This window comes from Capsicum annuum, chromosome 11 (assembly GCF_002878395.1).
Source record: "Capsicum annuum cultivar UCD-10X-F1 chromosome 11, UCD10Xv1.1, whole genome shotgun sequence".
Lineage (NCBI taxonomy): Eukaryota > Viridiplantae > Streptophyta > Magnoliopsida > Solanales > Solanaceae > Capsicum > Capsicum annuum.
In genome coordinates this window covers 174247405-174274759 of record NC_061121.1, presented here as the reverse complement: position 1 = coordinate 174274759, position 27355 = coordinate 174247405, and the positions used below count along the sequence as shown (strand labels likewise).

The following is a 27355-nucleotide window of genomic DNA, read 5'->3' as shown; positions in this document are numbered from 1 at the left end:
ACTTCTTGTTTGATGTACCTTGGACAAAATCTTGCCTTTACATCAAGAGTTATAAAATATTTCATAAGTAAAAAACACAATATGATAATATTGATTCTTATCCGATATACATAACTTGTTTGAAAATTCTTGAAATAAGATGTGCCTCTGAGGCAAAAGTTGTACACCACCTCATAAATCAAGACAAACGATGTAGTGTCAACTCTTGCCTGTAGGGCATAACTTATTGTTTGAAAGTCCTTAGATTATCTCGTCTCTAAAGAACTTGTTTTCTTTAACAAAAATATTTTTCAAAAAATTTGACCTACTAAACATGAAAAAAGTTAAAAACATTTTTCCATACAATCATTTCCTCCCTACCACACACATCCAACAAGCTAGCTTTTTCTTGAACATTGAAAATATTAGTATAATTTAACTAAAAGAAATTTTATTTCAAAACAAAGTTCTTATTTTAAGAAAATTTTACTGTATAACCATCCGCAAATAATAACAAAGAAATGTTTTTTCACACTCATTATTGTTTACAATATACATATTTTACACATAATATATACTTTCTATATATTACTAGCGATTGTAATTATTTTTACCCGAGCAGTGTAAAAATTCCTTAGAAGAATCAGTATAATTGTGTTGTCCATTCGCTACCTTCTGCTTTATTTGAATTTGAACAGTTTTGTAGGCCTTCTATTTCTGAGATGAATGCCTGCTTTCTTGAGGATAATCTTACCCACTTTTCATTAGTTAAACGTCACATATGATGTAAACAAATAGTTGAAGTGTGAGAAAATTCAAAAATTAACTGAGAGAGAGGAGCCTCTGACTAAACAGGAACAATATTGATACAGCTGCCAGAGATTTTGGACGAGGTTATAGTGCAATCACCCCGGGTAAAGAGGGAGGGGAGAAAATGAGCTAATAACTACGACACATCACTATTTACAGCGAATTAGGCGTCCCAACCAGTTTCCTTGCTATATTGCCTGAACCACCCGCCTTGAAGATGCAGATTTCCATAATTCTAAGGACATGCTAAGCCAGCTCATCCGTCACCTGATTCGGTGAAAAGGCACTTAGCTTCTCGTTGACAACAAAGATTAATTCACAACTTATGCTGTGAAATCCGAATGAACTACTTAAGATCCTTGAGGAACTATTGCTAGTTTATACCAGTCCCTACCCTCTCCAAAGATTGTCAAAATGAACCTCTTCTCACTAGTGCATTTTAAATAAGCTGCATGATTCCATCTTCTACTGACTGACTGCAACACACACAAAAATAATAATAATAATAATAATAATAAGTCAATTCTAGAGTAAATAAAAGAGAAATAACTAAGAGCTCAACTAGTGTCCAAGATTGTAACACGATGCAAGGGACACAAGAGTAGCAGCTTAGTGCTAAGAACCTCGGCTTCCATTCATATGGTTACAATTCAAGTCGCAAATTGAGCAAAATGGCAAGAGTTGCTGCTGCAAGCCTGCACTCCAGCATAAAGTTCTGGAGGTTGAACTTTACTATTACCATAAAAAAGGAGGTAAGACTTTTATGACCGGATGTCCCCAAGGGGACGAATAGCCAAAGACCATCTCTAAAAAGAGGTTAGCTGCACAAAGCCTAAGAGCTCAAAGTAAGATCTCAACAATGTCAAGAAAACATTTTAAATCCATATTTGTTGCTGTTCAAAAACACTTGCCATGACTATTTCCATGGCAGTTGCTAAGATTATAAATAAAACAGCCCAAGTATTAAGAAACAGAAAGCGGAGTAGAACCCTTGAGGCAACATTTCTACATAGCAAAGGCAAATGAGCCCAGAAAGAAATGACAATAGGCAAACAAATGAGGAGATTCTGCATAAGAGGTTATTTAGCCTATCAACTGTATCCGTACAACAAACCATACAGAAAAGAAAGTTACAGGAAGGAATTGTAAGATATAAGAATGGGCATTTAAGTAAGAACCTTCTAGTAAATGGGTAATAATATACTAAATGATTCAGCATTTAATAAGCCCTTTTCATACATAATAAGTAATCCAAGCAGCTATAAATCAATAACAACAACAAAAGGAATATTTATCTGCTCTAAATTGAATAACAATTTACATAATAAAACAAAAATCGGGACACATAGTCGAAGTATCCGAGTTCTGAAACATCATTATAAAAGCATGAACAGCACATTACCTTAAATACAGGAGAATGTGAGATCAGGAATCAGTAATTTCCGTGGCCAGTCTTATCACCAGCCCCTGTAGCAGACGACAATTCTTGATCAGCATACTCTGATGCAGTTGGCACATCTTCATCTCCAGCTGGCCAAATACTGAACTTCTCTTCTTTGCCTGAAGCAGGAAAAAAATCTATTAATCTGGACGAGAAACAATTTGAAGATGCTACAACCAGAATTTGGTGATGCACAATTAGAAACTTCAGATCTACACTCCCCATACCTGAAAAATCTTCCTTGGTCAGAACTGTCTTGGAGTCGCTCTCAGCAACCGATTGTGATTCTGCCCCATCACCAGCAGCTCTAGCACCTGGACTACATTTAGGCTCTTCATTCTGGGGGTTAGCAACATTTTTACTTGCGGCAGACTTCTCTTTTTCTTGTCCATCAACTGTGAAGTCTCTGCCATAACCACCAGGCATATCTCTGAATGGAGTCTCAACTACTTCAACTTCAAGTGAAGCTACCTCCTTGACAGTCATTCCCGACTTCTCACATATTAAATGTGTTTTCACTTCAATTGTAGATTGACTAGTTTTAGGGTCACTGAGTTCAGAATTGGAAATTTCATCTGTTACATCGGATTCTTTCTTCCCTTTTTCTTCAAGGGAAACACCTATAGACGGAAAGTTTTCAGACTTCCCTACTGCAGCATTTTTGGCTGTATCATCCCCTATAGCAACATCCACACAAATTTCCATGTTTTGTTTGGGAACCAAATGAGAATCCACCGCTATTTCATCAGTTTCATCTGCTGCCTTCAGTTGAGATTCATTAAGTTCACTATTTGAAGTCAAAAAATCTTCAGTTGCATCAGATTGCTGGTTCTTTGGTAGTTGATTTTCAGGATCTTGAATACTCAAATTCTCCGACATAGCTGGTTGGGGCTCAACAGCTGTAGCATCAGGTAAAGTATTCTCCTTATTCATTATCTTTGGGTCTTCTTCTGCAACAAACTGCATATCTGTCCCAATTTGAGAGGTTCCACCAGGTTGAGCTTCATTTAGCTCAGAATTTGATATTGAAACACATATAGTGGCATCAAATCCTTTGTTCCCTTGTACTTCAATTGCACGGTCTAGGACATGCAAATGCTCAGACCTTTCTATCAGAGGTTCGGTAGTTATTACCTTCCCTGACGCTACTGACTTGTTATACATCTTTTCTATATTTTCTACAACAGAAGATTGTGATTCCACCCCATTTTTTAATGTTGAAATATCTCCGCTGGTATCAGTTCCCTTACTCTCTCGTCCTTCAACAGTAAGATCACGGATTGCCATATGCTCAGACTTTTCTGCCACCTGACCTGAATCTACTAAGCCATCACTTATCCTCCGAGTGTTTTCCTCAGCAACTAACTCCAGATCTGCCACCTTTTGAGATGTTCCAGCAATTGTGCTGGATAAAGGCTTATTTAATTCACTATTTAAAACATCAACATTACCTTCAGATATTTTACTGTCATGCGTCTCAACAGACAAATCACCGCGACACTGACTGTCAGCCTTCTCTGTTTGCTGCGGTTCAATATCATCAACTCCATCTGAAGCAGACTCCTCACAAATTTCAGTTCTCATGTCTTTCACCACGACCTGTTTTAATTCTGGGTGATTCCCAGATGACCCAGCAGCTGGACACAGTTGAGACACAGTAGCTTCAGAATTAGAAAGGTCATCCTTAACAACAGAGCTCAAGTTACCCTGTAATTCAGCTACATAATTTGTGTCGTGACGGCTGGAAAGCTTTTCTGTTAGAGCCTCAATAGCCTCAGCATTTGAAGCAAGCCTAGGTGAAAGGGATTCCTTCTGAGCACCAGACTCTGTGCTGGGAAAAGTCTCTACAAAATTAACAGGTATCATGTCAGTTTCACAAATCTCAGTTGTGCTGGAATAGATTTGGTTCTGTTTCTCAAACTCTTTATCAGATTCATTATCTAAACTAGATAAAGAATAGTCCCTACAGGAAATACCTGGGTCCAAGTTTGCTTCGGCAATTGCTTGTCCTTCAGGTTCACTTTGAGATGTTCCAACAAGGAAACTGGATTGGGACTTAGGGCTTAGTGCAACCTCACTTATATCAGAATCTTTCATATCTGGACCTTCGGCTGCAAGATCACTTCCACATTTTTCTGTTAAGGAGTCAGCAACATTAACTTGCTTCTCAAAAGTTTCTGGAATCCTATATTTTTCTTTCTCTGCACTACTTAAATCTTTAGTTGTCTTCAATGATGCATTAACTGATGACCTATCTAGTCCACAAACCTCGGCCATATCAGCATGTGTTTCTTCTGGTGCTACTTCAAGTTTGTCCTTAGCTGGTTTATAAGATCCGCATAGTGGAGATTCATCCACTAAAGCTTCTGCCCCAGTAGATGGAGAAGCAGAGAATGTGATTCCCTTCATATTCTGATTGTCAGTCCCCACAGCAGGAGAAACTACAGTCTCCTCCTCCGTGGTGTCTACTTTTTCCTGTTCTTTTCTGAGAGTGCCATCGGCAAGATGCTCAATGCTGGCTGACTCGGCTTTGGAAACAAATGAATCATCCAGAGAAAGATCCTCAGTCTGCAACTGTTCAACATCGGTTTTTATGGACACACTCTCAGACAGGGTTTGAGTTGATCCCAAATTAAAACCTACTTTCCCGGAGCCATCAGAACCCAGATATACCTCTTCCTTTATGTTTGGACAGGGAATTAACTCAGAACTTGTGAGAAGAACCCCGTTTAAACGGCTGCTAGCTTTCCGTTCTGCATCTCCACTCTTGTCCATGCTTGACCCATCTTTAGAATTGGTTTCAGTCTGTTCAACACATTCACCCTTAGAATTACCATCACTCTTTTCAGCCAGACAATCAGTAACCGGAGCCTTTGATCCTGAAGAGGCTAGAGCAACGTGGGATTGAGATGCATCTGTCCGGATAGCATCAAACTGTGGCTGAACTTCATTACCCACTGTATCTTCAGGCATTCTCCCAACAGAGTGAACTGAAGACATCTGAGATGCAGCTGACTGAATCTTCACCGTGCGTTGATCCTCACTGAGAACCTCATTTCTTGTAGCAGCTCCACAGCTAGAAACATCACCACTGGCTTGTGATGCATCGGATTTGATAGCATTGTTATGTAGCTCAACTTCAAAACACGCCATAGCTTGAGGGATTTGTCCTGTGCCAGGAGATGGAATCTTTTGAGATGCATCTGACTGGACAATAGCTGTTTGTTCCTGCACGTCCTGGAGAACCTAGTTAGTCATAGCAGTTTAATAGTGTATATTAGAAGTATCAATATATCAGTAGACACACCAACCTGGGCACGAGAATCATCAGAGTCGACCATGCTAATCTGAAGCTCAACATGAGGACCAGAGCAACTTTGAGATGTAACATATTCAGCCAGAGTGTTCTTTTGCTGAACATCATCGAGGACCTCTTCAGCAGTAGCAATGTCACGGTTTACATTATCACCCACCTGACTAGGAACCAGAATAGCATGGGGTTGAGATGCATTTCGGTTGACAGCATTGTTCTGTGAATTAACTTCACTCATATTTTTAGGGATTTGTCCACCAGCAAAATCTGGAGTCTTTTGAGATGAAACCGACTGGTCTACTACTTGTTGAGTTCCATCCTCACATTTGCTTCTCGTAGTGGGTTTCCGCCCAACAGATAACCGGGTTCTCTTTTGTGGGGGTTCAATTAATCTTTGATCCTGAGCATCTAACCCCTCAGTAACAGCTGCAGTAACCAAATCCTGCCTCTTCCCCCTGCGACGTGGTGCCTCATTTCCAGTTTGAGGCTTGCGCCCTCTTCCTCTACCTGGCTTAGGTGCAGTGGGAGGAGTGCTATACTGTGAAACTGATGAAATCACAGGCAGTGGTGGCACTGGATCAGAAGTATGAGCAGTTACTACACCAGATTCTTGTTGACCAATGCTCTTCAAGTTAGAAGAATCACATGCAGAATCATTACCTGAAATTACAGAGCAAGAAAATGCCCCTTTATCTGATCCAGAATCTAATTTGCCTGTTGCAACAGATGCTAAAAGAAGAGGAGCAAGTGCAGATGAATTTGGACTTGCGCTGGAAGAGGATGCCACAGGAGGAAGAGGGCAAACTGAACTTAGTTCCACGCAAGTAGAAGATGATGCAGGTAAAACTGAATTGGAGTCCTTCGAAGTTGACGAATGAACAGGAACAGGATACACAGGACTTGGTTCCTTGCCAGCTGAAGGTAAATTATAAGGCACTACTGAAATTGTGTTTCCCTGCAGAGTAGCTTCGGTCTGGGCAGCAGAGAGGGAAATATGGTCTTCAGAAGGGTTTCTTGCGGAGGATTGAAGGACAGGTGCAGGTGAAATTGAACAAGAGTTTTGACTGGCAGAAGATGAGGGGATGACAGAAACAGTCGAAACAATGCTTAATTCTTTGCTAGTGGAAGATGCTGCAAGGGGCACAACAGAATTCGGTTCCTTCCTTGCATCTCTCGCGGAAGCAGGAGCATGCCCAAGGTTTTCTGAACCCAAACCTGCCACTACCTGTGGCACCACATCAGGCTCACCAACTGCAGGAGATGTTGAGAGCATATGGTAACTAGAACTCATAAAATTTACACCTTGCACTGCAGAGACAGGCTCACTGGCTGCTTGAGTTGGAGGGGTGGGGAAAACCTCTGCTGTAACATTCTGTTGTTTTCCTCTACGTCCTGGAGCTTCTCCTCCAGTTTGAGGCTTTCGACCTCGACCTCGGCCTCGACCTCTACCTCGTCCCCTTCCCTGCCCACTTGTAGGAGGGCAAGGAGGACCAGACTGAGAGGCAACAGCAACAGAAGGAACAGTTGACTGGTAACTGGGAGCAACACCAGTAACATTCTGTAGGATGGTTGCGCTGGTACTTTCTACGGAAGAAGCACAAGGAAAAGACACAGAAACAGGCCCAGAAGTTGCCTGACTGGTAGACGCATTTTCTGCAATGGTAGTGCTATCCACCTTTACACTAGCTGCACTTGCTGAAATAACAGCCGGGGATGGTGAAATTTCAGTCACTATTGCCGTCCTCCTTGGCCTTCCCCGGCCCCGTTTAGATGGCGGAGTCACAGTCACAGGGCTTTGTTGAACTATGGGCCCAACAAGTTGTTGGGGAAGTTCTTGCACAGACTGTTGAGGAAGTTCTTGGACAGGCTGCTCGAGAGGATTCGGTGCTGCGGTTCGTATTTCACTAATGGCAACAACAGGGGCATGACAAGTACCAGAGACTGGAGGGAAATTCTTTTCCTGAATTTCTTCCCTTACACTAGGTGATTGAGGAGACTCAGCAAGGCACATTTTCTCAAATTCCTCTTCCGTCCATTGCTCTTCATAAGAGCGAACCTAAGGAAGCACAAGAATTAAAATGAATAAATTAGTGGATAAACAATTATTTTACAGATAATATGAGCATTGAAAAAGATGTGGTTGCAACTTCCTGCAGTCTTCAAAAGTATTAACTGACCTCTCTTGCTCTTTTTCCACGTCCATAATGTTGGATATCAAGACCCCCAAGACTCTCACCCTTCCTTTTTAGCCCAGGATTAGGGGCCACAACTGGCTTATCAGATATTTTCATTGCTTCATAGAATGGTTTCAAGTCATCATCAGTAAGAAGCCGAGAGGGCAATGGAGGAATAAGTTCTGAACTTTGTGTTCCATTCTCTGAACACAACTTCTTCCATATTTCCTGCAGCACTATGGTTGAATTAGCAAAATAATAATAAACCAATTGGGTCATAACTATTCAGCCGGATTAGTAGGATTCCGTTCAGAAAATGAGAGAATTAAATAGTCTCGGATAAAGTATTGATATGATTACCATCTCTTCTTCACGCCTTCTCCTATCAACTGATTCAAATACGTCAATCTCTGGCTCACTGCACGTAGAGAGTAGAGATATGAGAGTTATGCACCTAATAAAGAATCACCAAATAGGCCAAATAGTTTTTGCAAATTCATGTTATATATTACAAATACAGCACTGGTGCTATAGAATTAAAGTGAATCGATGACTAGCCAGTAACCTCCAGCTCCCAAAAACGAAAGGTAAAAAAATAGAAAGGGGCCGCAGGGAGGAGGGATAAAATGATGGTCAGCACTGAGCTTCAGGTGCTGTTTTCTGATAAATGAAATATTGGTCGAAAGAGTGATGTGGTTTTGACACGCAGCTTCAGTACCATATTGCCTGGAGTGAAATAGATAAAACCATAACACGGTGTGCTTTGGTATTCTGATGTAAGAAATGTCATATTGCACAAGTCACAGGAGATAATTTTAAAAGCTATCAATTAATTTACAGCAGAATAAGAGCTCCTTTCCTGCTTCTATTTTACCTTCGTGCTATAAGATCATTCAAAGAATCATCATCAAGAACAGGTGCAGCTTCCTCTTTTTTGCTTTCTCGCAAGAGGGACTCCAAGTACTCCCTTCGGTCTTCCGCACTACATTCAAGTTAAAATACATTTTCTAAGCACAATATATTCACCAAGGTAGTCAATGGTTGAACAGATTTTTCAATTCCAAAACATCCTTGAAAAGACCTTGTGTTATTATCAAAGAATCCAGCAGTAATGCTTTGGTTAGCAACTCCAAGTTTATGCTCAGCAGCAGCTCTAACTTGCTCCTCAACGGTTTGGACCTAATTTCACAAAGGTTGTAGAAGTGCAGAGTTAGAGATACCCTAGGCGCAATTTGACACTAATATTTGGATCAAGATGCACAAAACATGACAACAATTTTATATATTATTATTACATATTGTGGAAACAATTAATGCGACAAGAAGCATCATTGAGAAACTCTCGACGATCATTCAATGCCAAAGATCATCAGAACATATAGTTCTCAAGAAACCCAAGAAAATCAGCTCTGCTCTCTCACAAATTTAGCGAGAGTGATTCATAAATTGTGGCAACAATTTTTTTAAATTACAACAACAACAACATACCCAGCGAGTTCCCACCAAGTGAGGTCTGGGGAGGGTAAAATTTACACAATCCATATCACTACCTCCAAAGAAGCAGAGAGGTTGTTTCCGATAGACCCCGGCTCAAGATACAAAGACAGTAGATAAGGATCATAATAAAACATGAAACATGGAACATGCAACAAGAAACATGAAACAAGATGCAACAACAACAACAACAAACCCAGTATATTCCCACAAAGTGGGGTCTGTGAAGGGTAAAATGTACGCAGACCATACCGCTACCTCCAAAGAAGTAGAGAGGTTGTTTCCGATAAACCCCCAGCTCAGGACAAAGAATAATAAACAAGGTCGTAATGAAACATGAAGCATGATGGATGGCATAACATAAATAGAGCTCAAAGAAATACGAAATAAGAAGAAATACGAGCAATACGCAATACGAAATAGGAAGTAAGAAATAAGAAATAGGACACCCATCTAGTAGTCATACACTTACAAGCCCAAAGACACCCACCCCACCAAACTCTCCTGGCTAGAGTCTCCTATCTATGGACACAATCCTAGGATTACTAATCCGGTTACACAAGAGCTCTCCTAACTACTAGCTACAACTCACACATCCACACTAGCCTTCTACCATTATCTGCGACCTCCACACCTTCCTATCTAGGGTCATGTCCTCAGTAAGCTGAAGCTGCTCCATGTCATGTCTAATCACCTCCCTCCAGTATTTCTTCGGCCAACCTCTACTCCTCCTGAATCCGTTCAAGGCTAGCCTCTCACACCTACGAACTGGAGCATCCGCACTCCTCCTTATCACATGCCCAAACCATCTCAGCCTTCCTTCCAGCATCTTCTCCTCAACCGAAGCCACTCCCACCTTCTCCCAGATAATCTCATTTCTAACTCTATCCCTTCTAGTAAGCCTACACATCCAACGCAACATTCTCATTTCCGCCACCTTCAATTTTTGAATGTGGGAGTTCTTGACTGGACAACACTCCGCTCCATACAACATGGCCAGACGGACTGTCACTCTGTAGAATTTGTCTTTTAAGCTTAACGGGCACCTTCTTATCACACAACACTCCCGAGACGAGCCTCCACTTCATCCAACCCGCTCCAATACATTTTGAGACATCCTCATCAATCTCGCCGTTTTCCTGGATCATAGACCCAAGATACTTAAAATTATCCCTCTTACAAACCTCCTGGGAATCCAACCTCACCATCACTTCGTCCTCCTGCCTCAAGTCACTAAACTTGCATTCCATATACTCCGTCTTGGACCTGCTCAACCTGAACCCTTGAATCTAAGGGTTTGCCTCCAAACCTTTAATTTCTCATTCACCCCCCACCCCCCACCCCCGCCCGCGTCTCATCAATCAGCACTACATCATCCGCGAATAACATACGCCAAGGCAGCCCCCTCGAATACTCTGCGTCAACACGTCCATCACCAACGCAAACAGGAACGAACTAAGAGTCGATCCCTGATGCAACCCTCTCAACCGGAAAATGCTCAGTCTCCTCCCGCCGTCCTCACCCGAGTCTTCCCTCCATCGTACATGTCCTTATAGCTCTGATGTACGCCACCGGAATCCCTCTCACCTCCAAGCATCTCCAAAGAACCTCCCTAGGGACTTTGTCATACGTCTTCTCCAGGTCGATGAACACCATGTGTAAATCCCTCTTCCTCTCCCTATACTGCTCTACCAATCTCTTCAACAAGTGGATTGCCTCTGTCGTCGAGCGACCAGGCATAAATCCAAACTGGTTCTCCGAAATGGACAAGACCCTCCTCAATCTCCACTCAACCACCCTCTCCCAAATCTTCATAGTGTAACTCAACAGCTTAATACCCCTATAGTTATTGCAACTCTATATATCACCCTTGTTTTTATATAACGGAATCATCATACTCCATCTCCAAGACTCAGACATTCTCGCAGTCTTGATAATGCCGTTAAACAACTCAGTCAACCACCTTAAACCTGCCCTACCAGTATACTGCCAAAAATCCACCAAAATCTCGTCAGGCCCAGTTGCCCTACCTCTCCGCATCCTACGAATAGCCTCTCTAACCTCCTTATCCTTAAAACGTCAACAGTAACTGAAATCACGGCTCTCCTCCGAGTGCTCCAGCTCCCCTAACCCAATGCCTCTGTCCCCCCTAGTTCAAAAGTCTATGAAAATACTCCTGCCATCTTCTCTTAATGTGAACATCCTCCACCAAAACTCTACCATCCTCCCCCTTAAAGCACTTCACGTGATCCAAGTCCCGACCCTTCCATTCCCTAGCCTTAGCAAGCCTAAACAACCTTTTTTCCCCGCCTTTCTCCTCTAACCCCGCATACAAGCTCTTAAACACTATTGACTTAGCAGCTGTAACTGCTAGCTTAGCCTCCGTCCTTGCTACTTTGTAAACCTCCCTATTCACCCGATTCTCCTCTTCATCTTTACTCTCAATTAACTTAACATACGCCCCCTTCTTAATCTCCACTTTTTTGTAACTTCATCATTCCACCACCAGTCCCCCTTATGCCACCCTGCCCGACCCCTCTAAACGCCCAACACTTCTCTAGCAGTCTCCGTGATGCAGCTGGCAGCCCTATCCCACATAGCATCCACGTCCCCCTACACTCCCACACACCCAATCCCACAACCTTCTCCTCTGTCTCCAGCGCACTAACTGGCGTCAAGCTACCCCACTTAATTCTAGGTCGACCTTCCCCAACCCTTCTCTTCTTGCTCTTCTTGATAGTCATGTCCATCACTAGAAGCCTGTGTTGGGTCGAACGATACTCACTCGGAATGACTTTACAATCTTTACATAAAGTCCTATTCCCCTTCCTCAGCAGCAGAAAGTCAATCTGAGTCTTGGCTATCGCGCTTCGAAAGGTGATCAGGTGATCCTCCTTCGGAAAGCTCGAATTCACTACCACCAGCCCAAAGGCCCTCGCAAATTCAAGCAAAGCAGCTCCCTCACCATTTCTATAGCCGAAACCAAAACCTCCATGCACATCATCATAGCCTCCCGGTAAAACCCCAATGTGCCCATTAAGGTCCCCTGCTATGACAATCTTCTCCGAGCTAGGCACGTTTCTCCCCATCTCGCCCAAAGCATCCCAAAATCTCGCTTTCACCTCCTCTTCCAAGCCCACCTGCGGCGCATAAACACTACACACATGCAGCGTAAACCCCCCAATGACCAACTTAATCGTCATCAGCCTATCGCTGACCCTCTTAACCTCCACCACCTGCCCTCTAATCTTCTCATCCACTAAGATGCCTATTTCATTCCGACGCCTCTCACTCCCTGAATACCACAGCTTGTACCCATCCATATCCCTAGCCTTAGACCCTACCCACTTAGTCTCCTGAACACATGCAATATTAATCCTCCTCTTCTTAAGAATCTTCACCAGCTCCACGAATTACCCTGAAGGGTCCCTATGTTCCAAGACCCTACCCTCAACCTATCTTTACTAGTCTTTCACCTCTTGCCTACCTCTATCTCCCCTCACCGAACCAGCCCTAACACCCGACCTAGACCCCACTCCCACCCCTGCCCTTCCCCCTACACCCCCTCCCAAAACCGCCCCCAGCCTAACCCCCTCGAACATGACCCTATTCCATCATCAACCCCCAAAGCCACTACTCAAAAACTGAGACAAAGCCCCAATCCGACAAACAAAACAAACAAGGCAGCAGTAGGAAAAAAACAGAAGGCACGCACAAAATACATTATCCGGCCTAGCAGCTAGAACAACACAACAAAAATCCACCAATAGGGGAAAGCAGCCAGTCACAAACTATACACACAAGAAATGGAATAGTACAAAGAAACGAATCTGTAAAGAGTAATTAAAACTCTGTAAGGAGTAACTAAGTAGTAACTAAAAGAAGCAACTAAATATCAAAGTTTAGATGTCACCGGGGTACTTTTGAGTGTTGCTAGGTCCGGCAATTTTGATGTCAAAATTGGTTGCCGGAATAGTCACCGGAACGAGGCTACCGGTGCGTCGCTGGAGCTTCGTCTGGGTGTTGCCGAAAATCTAGACGCCGGTGTTTTTGTACTAGCCTGTTTTGACCAGACTTGCACCGTTGCCGGAGTCGAGCCGGCGGAAACCCTAATTCCGCCGGCGATACCAATGACGAGAGGAACAAAGAGGGAGGGAGAGAAAGGGGGATAGAGAGAATTGAGGAGAGAGAGAACGAGGGAGAGAGAGTGTGTAACCCTTACCTGTTGCCGGCGCGTCTACGCCGTCGCCGGCGTTGGCCAGCCAGTCGACGAGAACATGAAAGGTCAGTCGCCATGAAACGTCAGTGAAACGTTAGTGAATGTTAAGTTGCAGAACGTTCCTTTCTCTACAATTGCAATTAACAAAAAAACAAATCTTCTTTCCTACTAGCAATAAGGCACCCACAAAGTAGTACGATCCACTAACCAACCGCAAGCACCCAACCCACCTAACTAGCGACTCCACCCCATGAGCAAAGTCCCACAGCCACTATCAAGCTACCCCAAAGCGCACCTAACTACTTGCTACGACTCACCTCCACGCACTAACCTTCTACCCTAATCCAAGTTCTCCAAACTTTCCTATCTAGAGTCATATCCTCAGTAAGATGTACCTGCTCCAAGTCTTGTCTAATCACCTCCCTTTAGTATTTCTTCGGCCTACCTCGACCTTGCCTGAAACCATTCAAAGCCAACCTCTCGCACCTCCGAACTGGGGCATCCGTGCCCCTTCTCATCACATGCCCAAACCATCTTAACTGCACTTCCCGCATTTTGTCCTCCACCAAGGTCGCTCCCACCTTCGCTCGAATTACCCCACCCCTAACCGTTACCCCTAGTAAGTCCACACATCCAACGCATCATTCTCATTTCTGCCACTTTCAACTTTTGGATGTGAGAGTTCTTGACCGGCCAACACACTGCACCATACAACATAGTCGGACGAACTGTTACTCTGTAGAATTTGTCTTTAAGCTTGGGAGGCACCTTCTCATCACACAACACTCCTGAGGCAAGCCTCCATTTCATCCACCGCGCCGCAATATGATGCGTGACATTCTCATCAATCTCTCCATTACCTATAATCATAAACCCAAGGCACCTAAAACTATTCCTTCTACAAACAACCTGTGAATCCAACTTCACTACCACCTCAGTCACATTACTGAACTTACATTCCAAGTACTCTGTCTTGGTCCTACTCAATTTGAACCCTTTAGATTCCAGGGTTTGTCTCCAAACCTTCACAATTTATCATTAACACCTATTTGAATCTCATCAATCAAAACTACATCGTCCACAAAAAGCATACACCACGGCACCTCTCCTTGAATATGCCGCGTCAAAACATCCATCACTACGGCAAAAAGAAACAGACTATGTGTTGAACACTGGTGCAACCCTGTCAAAACAGGGAAATGCTCTGAATCCCCTCCCACTGTCCTCACCCGAGTCTTCGCTCCCTCATACATGTCCTTAATCGCTCTGATGTACGCCATCGGCACCCCTCTACCCTCCAAGCATCTCCAAAGCACCTCCCTAGGAACTTCGTCGTATGCCTTCTCCAGGTCTATGAAAACCATGTAGAGGTCCCTCTTTCTCTCCCTATACATCTCCACTAGTCACCGCACCAGGTGAATTGCCTCTGTCGTCGAGCGGCCAAGCAAAAATTCGAACTAATTCTTCGAAATAGACACGCTCCTCCTCAACCTCCGCTCAACATCTCTCTCCCAAATCTTCATAGTGTGACTCAACAACTTAATGCCCCTATAGTTGTGGCAACTCTGAATGTCACCCTTGTTCTTATATAAAGAATCATCGTACTCCATCTCCAAGCCTCTGGCATTTTCGCAGTCCTGAAAATGCCATTAAACAAACCGGTCAACCACCTCAAACCTGCCCCACCCAAAAACTTTCAAAAATCCACCGGAATCTCATCAGTCCCCGTCTCCCCACCCCTACGCATCCTACGAGTAGCCTCAAAGACCTCTTCAACCGTAATACGTCTAAAATAACCGAAATCACGACACCCCCAAGAGTGCTCTAGCTTCCCTAACACAATGTCTTTATCCTCCTCATCATTCAAGAGCCTATGGAAAAAGGATAGCCACCTCCTCTTAATGTGAACGTCCTCCACGAAGATTTCACCATCCTCCCCCTTAATGCACTTCACTTGATCAAGGTCACGGGCCTTATGCTCCCTAGCCTTGGCAAGCCTATACAACCTCTTTTCCCTGCCTCTCTCCTCTAATCCTGCATACAAGCTCAATTTTTTTTTAATTATTATTATTATTATAAATTCTGGCAACAATTAATGCGACAAGAAACATCATTGAGAAACTCTCCACGATCATTGAATGTTCAAGATCATCAGAACATACAGTTCTGAAGAAACCAAAAACCCATCAATTTTGCTCTATCAGGAATATAAAGAGAATGGTGCAATTAATGAAGAAAGGTCCACCAAAACTTCTGATTGCTTTTCACTTATCTAAATAATGATTGTTTAAGGACTGCACACTTAATTGATTTACCGAATCGCAGAAAGAAGGCAAAAAGAAATAAGAGGTAACTGCAGATTTGGCAACCTAAGGCACATGCTTGTCCATATTTTGTTGCCTTTTCCTTCATTGCAGCAGGCTAATTCCATCCCATGGATAAAGGGCAAGCATTTATCAAAATTCTGGCAAAGCTTTACACTGGAATTTTAAAAGCTAAGACTGGGTTCTCCTCATTGCTAAAAAAACTTTTGCCTCTCTTCTTCCCTTTTTTGGTTTGAACAGATAAGTATTATTGTTGTGCAAGAACCAACACCAGGAGAGTGCTGTCATTACATCCAAGATAATAGTAGAGGAAAGCCATGAACTGTCTAAACAAAAGCTTCTATAAGCTGCAAAAGGGATTCAGCATCACCAAATTTACATCAAAAGAAAACATCCATGATGCAACCAGACTCAACTTCAAAACAGTACGATAAGGGGGATTATAATACAATAACAGATGAACGGAACTAAAAGAAGACTGACTTCATCTAACAAACATGCCAGAAGTAAAAACCAAAAGATACTTTATTAAAATCACGCCAAGTTTCTATACCTGTCCTAGAACCATAATAATCAATAGATTCACCACATAGGCACAAAAGGAAGCACTGTTTCAGCCAAAAAACTGGAGAATGAAGATTTCTTAGGTCATGCATCATGCTAGCATCTAGAAATGACTGGAATAACGAGCTGAAGATACATTTTGAGAAATAGTGGGCTAACAGCGCTAACTGCAGTAAATAAATCAGAATGACCCATGTCATCCACATAACAGCAGACCACAACCTTAGCAAAAAGAGATTTGACAATAAATTTATAGCATGAACAACCATCAGTGTGCACAAATGAAAGCATGAATCTGCAAATGTATGAACAGAAAACAAGTCAAAAAGCATTTACCGTTTCTAATCGAAGAACAAGAACATCCTTCTTTTGACCTATCCTATGAGCCCTCGCCTGTGCTTGGAGATCAACCTAAATGCAGTAAACCAAGAGAATAGTAAGCAAAACACACATAATCAAAACATAAAAGATGCTCAGAAGTGCAAGTTTGAGTTTTTGCCTGGGGATTCCAATCCGTGTCAAAAATTATAACTGTATCAGCAGCTTGAAGATTTACACCAACACCTCCAGCACGAATACTGGCACCATTTCAGAATAGATAAGTTAAAGAGAAAATGTTTTCGTGAATGACAAATGCAGCGAAAAAAGAACAAGCTGATACCTAGAAGGAATATCAAAACATGTCCTACAAACAACCTACCAGTTCTTTTTTTCCTAGAAAGAATTAAACCCTACTACTATTATCCCATGCAATGATCCAGTCTGGAACATCGTCCATGACACTTAAAAAAAAAAAAAAAAAAAAAAACAGCCCGGTGCACTAAAGCTACCGCTATGCGCGATGTCCGAGGAAGGGCCCCACTACAAGGGTGTATTGTATGCAGTCTTACCTTGAATTTCAGCCAGAGGCTATTTCCAAGGCTTGAACCCGTGACCTCCTGGTCACATGACAGCAACTTTACCAATTACTCCAAGGCTCCTTTAAATTCTTTCGCATGACACTATATTCTATACAATTTCTTTCGCATCTATCAGATCCATAAAATAATTAATACACAGACGATAATGTGATGCCTACCTCATCACACTAACTTCCCATTAGGTATGCTATTTTCTTTGATTCTACTGAAACGATATGCAAATCAAATTAACTTGGCAAACCGCATGCTAATCAAACTAAATAGCAACGGGACAGGATAGTAATATTTAGTTAGATTAAGAAATGGACTTCTGTGCTAGAAACTACACATTTTGGATGCTTCGTTAATTTTCATTGTGATATTATATGAAGTGAACGTTATTAGTCTATTTTGGTAGTTAATAAAGTTTGTTTTTTCTTTTGGTATCAAAACTCACAGAAAACTAAAATTAAGTTCTCGGCAAATTTGATATTTTGCAAACTTTCACGTGATCATGGTAAGGACAAAATTAATGAATATTGAGAAGGCTGCATCTTTTAAACTCAACAAACTTTGACTCTGAGGTGATTCTAAGTTAGCCAATTACCTCAACAGAAATATAAAGAAGGGAGAGTTAGGCTGATTGAATTTATCAATAAGGGCACCTCTGTCGCCCCCAGACGTATGTCCATCCAAGCGAAGGTACTTATATTGCTTCCAGCAGAGATAATCCTCCATCACATCAAGCAACCTGGTCATTGTTGAGAAAAGCAAGACCTGCAAAATGACCAAAAAAAGAACATGATCAAGAAGAAATATACCTTAAAGTCTTATTCTCTATGAGGCCTCTATCTCTCAAAAGGATTGTGATCAACAAAATAGTAAGCATCAGAATCCTACCAAACTAAAATTGAAGTCAACGTCCCCAGGTAAATAATTTATAAATAGCAAAAACAATATCAACGGCTAAAGAACAAGTAGAAAGAAGGATTTTAAGGCCAAATATAATCAGGATATTAAAAAGGCGTAACAGAACATGAATACGCACAACCTCGTAGAGTGATCTAGAAATTAAAATTTCTCCAGAAAACAATTTTGAAATGCACACACAATTTTGTACCCGGTGATTTGTTGCCTTAAGTTTAGGCAGTAGTCTGTCCAACATCTCAAGCTTCCCACAAAGTCTCACAATGGTTGGGAGATAATGCTTAGGAATTAACTCATGAACCTGACATATAAAACAAAATGATTAGACAGCCGAAAAGTGACAACTCGCCACCTTCAGCAACTTCTGAAGATAAAGAATGAGTTCCAAATATATGTTCTCAAAAACAGAAGCACATGCATGAAATTGTCCAGTTACACCTGCCCTTCACATCAATTTTAAAATAATAAGATAAACGAATAGAAAAGGAGAAGCAAACCTCCTCCACATGAAGCTGGCTAAGATAAGGATGATTGCAAATGTTGCGCAACTCCATAACAGAATTGTGGACCGAGCGAGCCTAGAAGGAAGAGTGTAGTCAAGGGCAAGAACACAATACCTGAATAGAAAATTTTCTTTTCTTTTCTTTTCTTTTCTTTTCTTTTTATGATAAACGATAAGAATCTGTTCATAATATGCACCAATGACTCTAAATAAGCATATATGCTCTTTTTCTAATTGTTGTACTAATAGTGGACGTGGATGTTCAACCTCATATAGCCAAGGAAATTAATACTCCCTCCATCCCATTTTAGGTGTCATCATTTCCTTTTTTGTCCGTCCCAAAAAGAATTGTCACCTTACCTATCCTTATTTGGTAAATATTTAAACACACAATGCCACTTTTACCCTTATTGGTCCCACTTATAAGGTCCCACTTAATTAAAAATAGTAGTAGTACATATTTTAATAAAGGACAATTTGGTAAACATCATCAAGTCTTTCCTTATTTTTTAAACACCGTGCCCGGTCAAACTATGACACATAAAATGGGACGGAAGGGACACAAGTGTGGAATTAATGGTCAGAATCCTTTTGGACACTGACAGGAACATGTACAAGCACAATTCTTATTTATACGCATAAAATACATGGGCTAGAGTAAATGCTAAGTTTAATTTTTCTCAAAAAAGAAATAAATGACATTCTAAATTATGGATCAATGAACTCAAATTACAGCAGAGAGGCTACACCTTTGAAGTTCCGAAGGCACCAAGGTTGTCTTCCACTCGCTTCATCAAAAGCTTCTGATATGAACTAGCTTCACATCTAACCAGTCTTTCAATCTTTGAGGGCAATTCATTCTCAACCTAAGACAAGCATTTGAAAAGACAGATGCATAAGATCTCAAAACTGTCAAAAATTTAATGATAGAACAATCTTAGGAAGAAATGTTTTGCTCACATAATGAATCTAGACAAATTTGCTAGCACTATGGCAGATTATACTGAATGAAGTTATTGTTTGTATTCTAGCACTATCAAGAATTTGAAAGACTGAAATAACCAACAGACTATCCGTCTTCTTAGTAACACAAGTAAAAAACGTCGTGCAAAAATATCTAAATTTTTACCATGTGTGCTATAAGCCTTGTCACCTGTTACGGTATTGGAGAAGAAGTGATTCATATCAAATATAAAAGTGTCCTGAACCCACACTTTTCACCTAGTTATGGATGAGTTAGCTAATAGTATGCCAATTGAGGTTCTATAGAGCATGATACTTGGAGATGAAATGGTGTTAATGAATGAATCAACGAGAGATCCATCAATAACATGAGCTAAGGAAAAAATTGAGGAGAGTAAGTATTTTAGACATATTAAGAATCCCAAAGCGGAAAAGGGATGGACAATTGGTCTCCTTATATGGACTCGGGCAATCCTCTCCTTATGAGCTAGCTTTTGAGGTTGAATTAGACCCAAGATCCATCCTTACACGCCAGGTATACAAAACAGAATATATGCACTAAAAGTTAAGCCATTACAAAAAGGGCAAAACTACGTACTTTTGCTTTTGTAATTAATGTTTAACTGATACAGCACATCCTTTGTGCTTGTTTCTATATCAGTCTAACAATTTCAAAGGAAAAAAAAATAGTTGTTACAAAAGTAATAAAGTTAAAAGTAAGACTATACTGAATTATAGGGTCTATATGCTTAGTGTCACCAAGAGAATGCTATGAGAGATGAGTATATAACACATCAAAATAGAAAAATTGAAACCAAGTGCTACCACGTGCTATACAATTAGATAACTACAAATAAGAAAAGTACGTTATGTAAAACATTACTACTATCCTTTGATAAAGACAATAAATCATAAATTTGTATTAAATCTCTTGAGAGCCAATCACAAGAAGTAACGGCAGAGACTATGCTCCACAAGGAACTAGGATATGACATTACGCTCCTCGATAAAACGAGATTATTTGTTTCCCTAGGGGACGTGTCTTGGTGTTTATTTGCTAACGATGGCGTACTAATTGATGAGATCCGAGGAGTTAATGATAAGTTAGAGATTTGGCGACGGACCCTAGAGTCCAAGGGGTTTAGGTTGAGCAAGACTAAGCGATAGAAACTAGGGTGCAGAAGAGATAGAGAATGAAATTTTACTAGTTAAAGAAAGTGCAAGGATCTTAAACACTATATTAACCAATAATGATACGGGCACGATCATGAAGATGGGTGTACGTGAGCATGCATAGAATCAAGCCGAGAGAGTGTACAAATTGAAGTGTGAAGAGGGCTTTGGACACAACAAAGCCGCCCCTACATACACTCCAAGGGCGCCTCTTTTGCTCCCTTAATTAAGGGCTTTTTGGACCTTTCACTCTATGTTGTAATAAGTCTATAAATAGAATAGTATTAGGTCTTTATTTCTTTAGTTGTTGAATGATATTGTAACACACATTTTGGAACACCTTTTTTCTTTCTATGGAGAGTGTAACATGTTAGTTTAGGGCTTAGAAAAGCCGGTGCTTAAGTGGTTCACGCCCTCTTGTGTCATTGTAAGAGTGTCAGTGTTGCTTTTTACATTTATTAAGGGTCTTAGTGTTTGAAATACACTTAAGTTCTTAGTTATTAGTTCTTGTAAGAGTTGATGTCTCACTACCTATCTTTACTTCTTGTAATCGTTTGTTGTTGTTATTAGTGAAACTGTTGGTTCTTGTTATCTTTGTTGTTACTCCTCTTGTTCATCTCGTGTAGTTGCTACCTTGGTGTGATTTCTCTTTGTTATTGTTGAGTTGATGGCTGGTTTGTTACCAAAAGGAGGTCCTACGGGTTGTGTCTCCTCTTTGGGTGTTGTGTTCTCTTCTTGTTCTTGTGTTTTGTATCTTTTTTCCGTGTTGTGGGTTGATTCCGCTATCAAATAACCAAGACCGTATAGAGTGGACAAATCTCCAAATACAAAGACAATAATAATATTTTTCTTTCTATTCGTAAAACTCTACCAGATTCTCTTATTTAAACTAAGATAAGCAGTTACTGTTGTAGATAACTACTACACATAACTATTGACAACTACTAATAGAAAACTACTAACAACTGCTAATAGATAACTACTTCATCCTATCTGAAACTAAGGAACTAAGTTACATTATCTTCACATGCTAAAGTAGCAATCTTATCAGTGCATTCCCCCTGAAAAATCGCCTTGTCCTCAAGGTGAAAAAGAGACTGTGTGTTCTCTTGCATTAACTCCAAAGATGCAAATGCTCCAGGTTTGCAGCAGCGATGACCTGGGCAAACTTGTCTCCACAACGATAGCATAGGCCTTTTTCCCAACGAATTTGTTGTTCGAAATATAGAGGATGAATGTTTGGAAGCGATGATTGTTGAAAAGAGCGTACTGGTTGACGGAATGACCGAAAATTAAAGGATTCTTAAGCGATTGGAGAGCAAGTTCCAATTGATGAAGGTCGTGATATAGAAGGACAATCGGTTACCTTATTGGACCGATTTGGTCCATGTTTTCCTTCATATTCTACCTTATACACAAATCGAGGTTTGTGAATCCTAACGTCTACGCGAAGGTCTTCTTTGAGCCCACTAAGGAAAACTCCAAGCAAACAGTTCTGGCCAGTTTTGCACACGGGCTGCCCGTTTGGCAAATTCCTCCAAACACTGATCCAGTCTGTTGGATTCACACAGGTGTTCATCTGGATTGTGAAACTCAGCGGGTCCATAATTTTCTTGCATAACTTTAACCAACTCATCCCAGTAATAGATGGTTCTCTCACTGTTGATCCAAGCAAAAAGATCTAGTGCATCTCCTTCCAAAGACATTGAAGCCACATCAACCTTACAATCAACAAGTGTTTGATAATTTTGAAAATATTTCTCTGCTTTCAGAATCCAACCTCTAGGACCTCCCCCCTCATACTTTGGAAATTCCATCTTTGTGTGAGGACGCCGATAAGTTTCTTGATACTTTCAAGTGCTATCAACCTCACCTTCTTCTAGTAAAACTTTAAATTTTCCTCGTTGATTCTTGACTATTTTGAGGTTTTAATGCAGCTACATCAGCAGCCAAAGTATCCATGGCTTCCAATTTTTGCTGCTATAGTAGTCAGTTGTTGGCTGAACAACTGATCTGATCAGGAGTCGACATGATAGGTTCACTATAGGAAGCGTTAGCCCGTTTATTAACCATGGCAGATCTTACTTCTCCGATACCAATGATAGAAACTAGGGTGCAGAAGAGATAGAGAATGAAATTTTACTGGCTAAAGAAAGTGAAATTTTACTGGTTAAAGGAAGGATCATAAACACTATATTAACCAATAACTAAGTCCGTATGGAGTGGACAAATCTCCAAATACAAAGACAATAATAATATTTTTCTTTCTATTCTTAAAACACTACCAGATTCTCCTATTTAAACTAAGATAAGCAATTACTGCTGTAGATAACTACTAGACAACTACTAATAGTAACTACTAACAACTACTAATAGATAACTGCTTATATCCTACTGCTTCTATCCTATCTGATACTAAGGAACTAAGTTACATTATCTTCATATGCTAAAGCACCAGGCTTATCACTAAGACGAAGTACTTGGAATATAAGTTTAGTGATTCAAAAAGCTGACGTGGTAGTGGAGCTGGATTCTCAGGCTATTCGGAAGAGGGATAGTTTTAAGTATCTTGGGTCTATGATTCAGGGAAATGGAGAAATTAACGAAGATGTCACGCACCGTATTGGTGCAGGGTGGTTGAAGTGAAGGCTCGCTTCGAGAGTCTTGTGTGATAAGAAAGTGTCTCCTAAGCTTAAAGGTAAGTTCTACAGAGCGGCAATTCGACCGGCTATGTTGTATGGAGCAGAGTGTTGGCCAGTTAAAAACTCCCACATCTAAGAGTTGAAAGTGGCGGAGATGAGGAAGTTGAGATGAATGTGTGGACTTATCATGAAAGAAATGGTTAGAAATGAGATTATTCGAGAGAAGGTGGGAATGACTTCGATAGAAGACAAGATGCGGAAAGTGAAGTTATGATGGCTCGAGCATGTGATGAGGAGGTGCACGGATGCTCGTATCGAGGTGCGAGAGGCTAGTTATTAATGGTTTTAGGCGGGGTAAAGGTAGGCCGGTAAAATATTAGAGAGAGGTGATTAGATATGCCATGGAGCGGTTACAACTTACGGAGGACATTATCCTTGATAGGAAGGTATGGAGGACGTGAATAACGGTAGATGATTAGTGGATAGGAATGTGTATATATTAGTAGGGAGGAGTGCTTTGTTTGTATCCGTGCATGTAGTTTCTTGTTCGTAGTGTTCTGATGATGTTTGTGATCTCGAATAGATAGTTTATAGTATTACTCTATCGGTGTCTTGTTTCTTTTATTATCTAGCGGTGCATTATCTCATTTCATTGTTTATTTTTATGTTTTTTGTTTGTTATACTGTTATCTGTTCTGAGCCGAGGAGTCTACCGGAAACAGCTTCTCTTTCATCCAAAGTAGTGGTATGGACTGCATACACTTTACATCCCTCCAAACCCCACTTTGTGGGAATACACTGGGTATGTTGGTGTTGTTATTGCTAAGAGAATAAAGCCTCGATCGGTGTAGTATCACCTAAGCAGCCTAGGTCTTGTTAAAAGAGAATGACAAAGTGAGCTTGGTCTACAACATTTATTAATGTACAATGTGAGGATAGGTGAAAAAATTTAGATAGTATCTACATGCCAAAACTATTGTAATGGATAACAAGCCCGCGTCCAATAAAAATTGGTGTTTTTGTCCCCTGCTTAAGCCAAAGGTCTCTCGACCTCTGCCTTCATTCTTGGCATCTCTTCCAGTGCCATAAATATATTTACCTTCTACAACTTAATTTTTAAGAATCTCAGTTCTTGAGTAATATCCATCTTGGTAGCATAAAATAAGTCAACCAAGCTTTTTCACTTTCTCATTGAAATCCCCCCCCCCCCCCCAAAAACCAATTTTCAAACTTGAATAAGATTTAGACTCCTACCATGACCACATTGTAACTAAATTGGTGTATGATCATAGGGGATTCTAAGTAGTACTACTGTTCTTCATCACATCCAGTTGAAAAAGAATTCTATTTAACCCGGAATAAGCTTCAAAGGTAATCCTTAGCCCCTGTAATAATACCTCCATTAAGGGGAGGATTAAACAATTCCATATCTTCAATAAGTTCTAAAAAACCTATCATACCTTTTGTGATTCTATTGCAACTTCTTCTATCGTTCACAAATCTGATCGTGTTAAAATCACCACAAATCACTGACCACCTAACACATCGCTCTTAACGCTACAATTTCTCACCATAGTTAATTTCTATCTTTGTCTGGTATTTGGCCCATATACACCCAATCAAGTGCCATGAGAAATTGTTGACGCTGAGACGTTACCCATTATTGTGAAGACCCAGTGTTGATCACCTTTTTCTTTCCAGACCCTATTATCCCAAAGTATTTTCATTCCCCCATTCAACACCAAGCAACAAAATTCTACTACTATATTGGCTCAGATTGTTTGATTAAAGGATCAATGTTGCCTTCCAGCTTTGTCTCTAGAAAGCAATAGTTGTCAGGTTTCCAAGTGTGTATCAACAAATTAGTTAACCTTCATTTCGGCCTACTTTTCAGCTATGTTACTCGAACTCGGCCGTTTGAGATTGAGGCGGGTGCGGGTGCTTCTGCCGTCTCCGATTCGGTCAAACAATTTCGGAGACGTTGACCAAATTAACGAAGAACTATGAAGGGAAAATTGAATAATTAACCGGCGAGTGGCGACTTACGAAAAAAATTCCGACCAGCGACCACCGAAACAGAGACGGCGTTGATGTGCCACCACCGCCGACAAGAAACCACCATCATCGTCGTCGTCAATAATCCGTCGTTGTCGATGTGCCACCGTCGTTGGCATCGTCGTTTTATTTGTTTGTGTATATATATATATATCAATATTTGTTTAATAAAAAAAAGACAGCAGCATGTCAGTTTATTGGACTGATAGCAGTCGACTTTTGTATTTTATATTCTTTATGATATAAAAAAATGTATATTAATAGATAATTAAACGTAAGTTGCCCTAACATTGAAAAAAGGAAAAAGTACTCTTAATTATAGTTAACTTTTTATTTTTAGAATACTTTTATAGCTCTATATTTATAATATTTGATTTTTTTTAGCTGAATCCCCGCACCCGTATCCATATTCGAATTCGCAGCCCGAATCTTAAAATTTATATTTTGACAAATTCGACTCTTGGATCCGCACCCTTCTCAAATACCCACTTGTGGGACTACACTGCATCGGGCATCAATTAAAGCTTTTGATTTTAGAAAAGGAGCATAAAAAGCATCCTCCAATAATGAAATTTGATAAACATAGATTGAGACAACCAATTGAATAGAGGAAGTGCATAGTATGGATGAAGAGATATACCTTGTGTTTCAATCTCCTAAGTACAAATGGACGCAGAACTTGGTGCAAGCGGTTAATGACCAAAAGATTTTCCTCCTCTGAGAGCAAAGCCTAACAGCGGGAAAAGCAAAGTAATCGGATCAGAAATAACTCAAGCAACAAGTCATACTTCCGAGTGGAAACTGTAAGAAACATACTTCATCAGGTGAGCTGTCACCACTCTCAAATGGCTTGTTAAACCATTGTGAGAAATCTTCTGATGAATTGAAGATATTTGGCAAAAGGAAGTTAAGTAGTGCCCAGAGTTCCTCAAGATTGTTCTACATGGACAGATTAATAAATACATTCAGATCACATCAGCACCAGAAGAAACAAAAGAATAAGTAGTATATCATGCTTATATGCCATGTAAGAAAATGTAAGAAATAAAAAATTTCATGGACAATATAAACCTGAAGAGGGGTTCCCGTCAACAGCAACCTATGATTACTGCGATAGTGTTTCAGATCAGCATTCAGCTTGCAAGAAGCATTTTTTATGCGATGCCCTTCATCAATTATGATATAGTGCCAATGTACTTTACTTAGTTTTGGTCTATCATGTTTATTCATCAAATACTCATATGTCGTCAAAAGAACATTGAACTTTTGATGAACAATTCTTTCCCTGCAAAGACAAGTTCCCCAATAAGTATAGCATGAATGAAATGGAAGTAACAAAACAATAGTAGATTTTCTAGACAACAGTATGAAATAATTGACATAGCATACTTGAAAAGCTTCCTCCGCTCCTCTGGCGGTCCAGAATAAACTATTTTGAGCATATCTGGTGCCCAAAAGCTTATCTCTGACTCCCATCCGGGTAGGACAGAGGATGGCACTACCACCAGAAAAGGTCCTCTGTCATTTTTGGTTTCCATCAGGTAACACATTAGAGATATAACCTACAAAGTTGTCTTTGTGAGATCCTCCAAAAATTCATGAGAAGAAAACTTTGAAATTAAAGTAAACTATAAAAGAACTAAAGGAACTTTATAAACAGGGAATCAAGCAAAAGTAACCAATAGAGTAATTACACATTAGTGTACCTGAACAGTTTTACCGAGTCCCATTTCATCAGCTAAAATTCCATTCAAATGGTTATTATAGAGAGAAACCAACCATCGCAATCCATTCATTTGGTACCTGAAAGAAGAATCAAGATTAAACATACTATAGGTGCAAGAAACATCTCCTGAGCGGAAAATTAAATATAAAA

At 40.6% G+C, this 27355-nt stretch overlaps 1 protein-coding gene across 6 annotated transcripts in view; it reads right to left on the bottom strand.

Moving 5' to 3' along the window:
• Nucleotides 1–717: 717 nt before the first annotated feature.
• Nucleotides 718–27355, bottom strand: part of LOC107847250 (chromatin structure-remodeling complex protein SYD) — a 61094-nt gene continuing 34456 nt past the window's right edge. For 2 of the 6 annotated variants that reach the window (XM_047399081.1, XM_047399082.1), the window contains exons 17-36: nt 27186–27282; nt 26869–27041; nt 26551–26764; nt 26296–26418; nt 26120–26209; nt 19396–19512; nt 18642–18722; nt 18338–18445; nt 17825–17994; nt 16818–16896; nt 16655–16729; nt 8799–8896; nt 8592–8699; nt 8078–8135; nt 7721–7945; nt 5542–7599; nt 4207–5467; nt 2458–4074; nt 2192–2349; nt 718–1265 (exon numbers count right to left, since the gene is read on the bottom strand). In XM_047399081.1, the coding sequence (XP_047255037.1) occupies nt 2222–2349; nt 2458–4074; nt 4207–5467; nt 5542–7599; nt 7721–7945; nt 8078–8135; nt 8592–8699; nt 8799–8896; nt 16655–16729; nt 16818–16896; nt 17825–17994; nt 18338–18445; nt 18642–18722; nt 19396–19512; nt 26120–26209; nt 26296–26418; nt 26551–26764; nt 26869–27041; nt 27186–27282 (6880 nt within the window). In that variant the 3' untranslated portion in view covers nt 718–1265; nt 2192–2221. The remainder of the gene's footprint in view (nt 1266–2191; nt 2350–2457; nt 4075–4206; nt 5468–5541; nt 7600–7720; nt 7946–8077; nt 8136–8591; nt 8700–8798; nt 8897–16654; nt 16730–16817; nt 16897–17824; nt 17995–18337; nt 18446–18641; nt 18723–19395; nt 19513–26119; nt 26210–26295; nt 26419–26550; nt 26765–26868; nt 27042–27185; nt 27283–27355) is intronic. The other 4 variants (XR_007046915.1, XR_007046916.1, XM_047399084.1 and 1 more) reach the window with 4 other exon arrangements.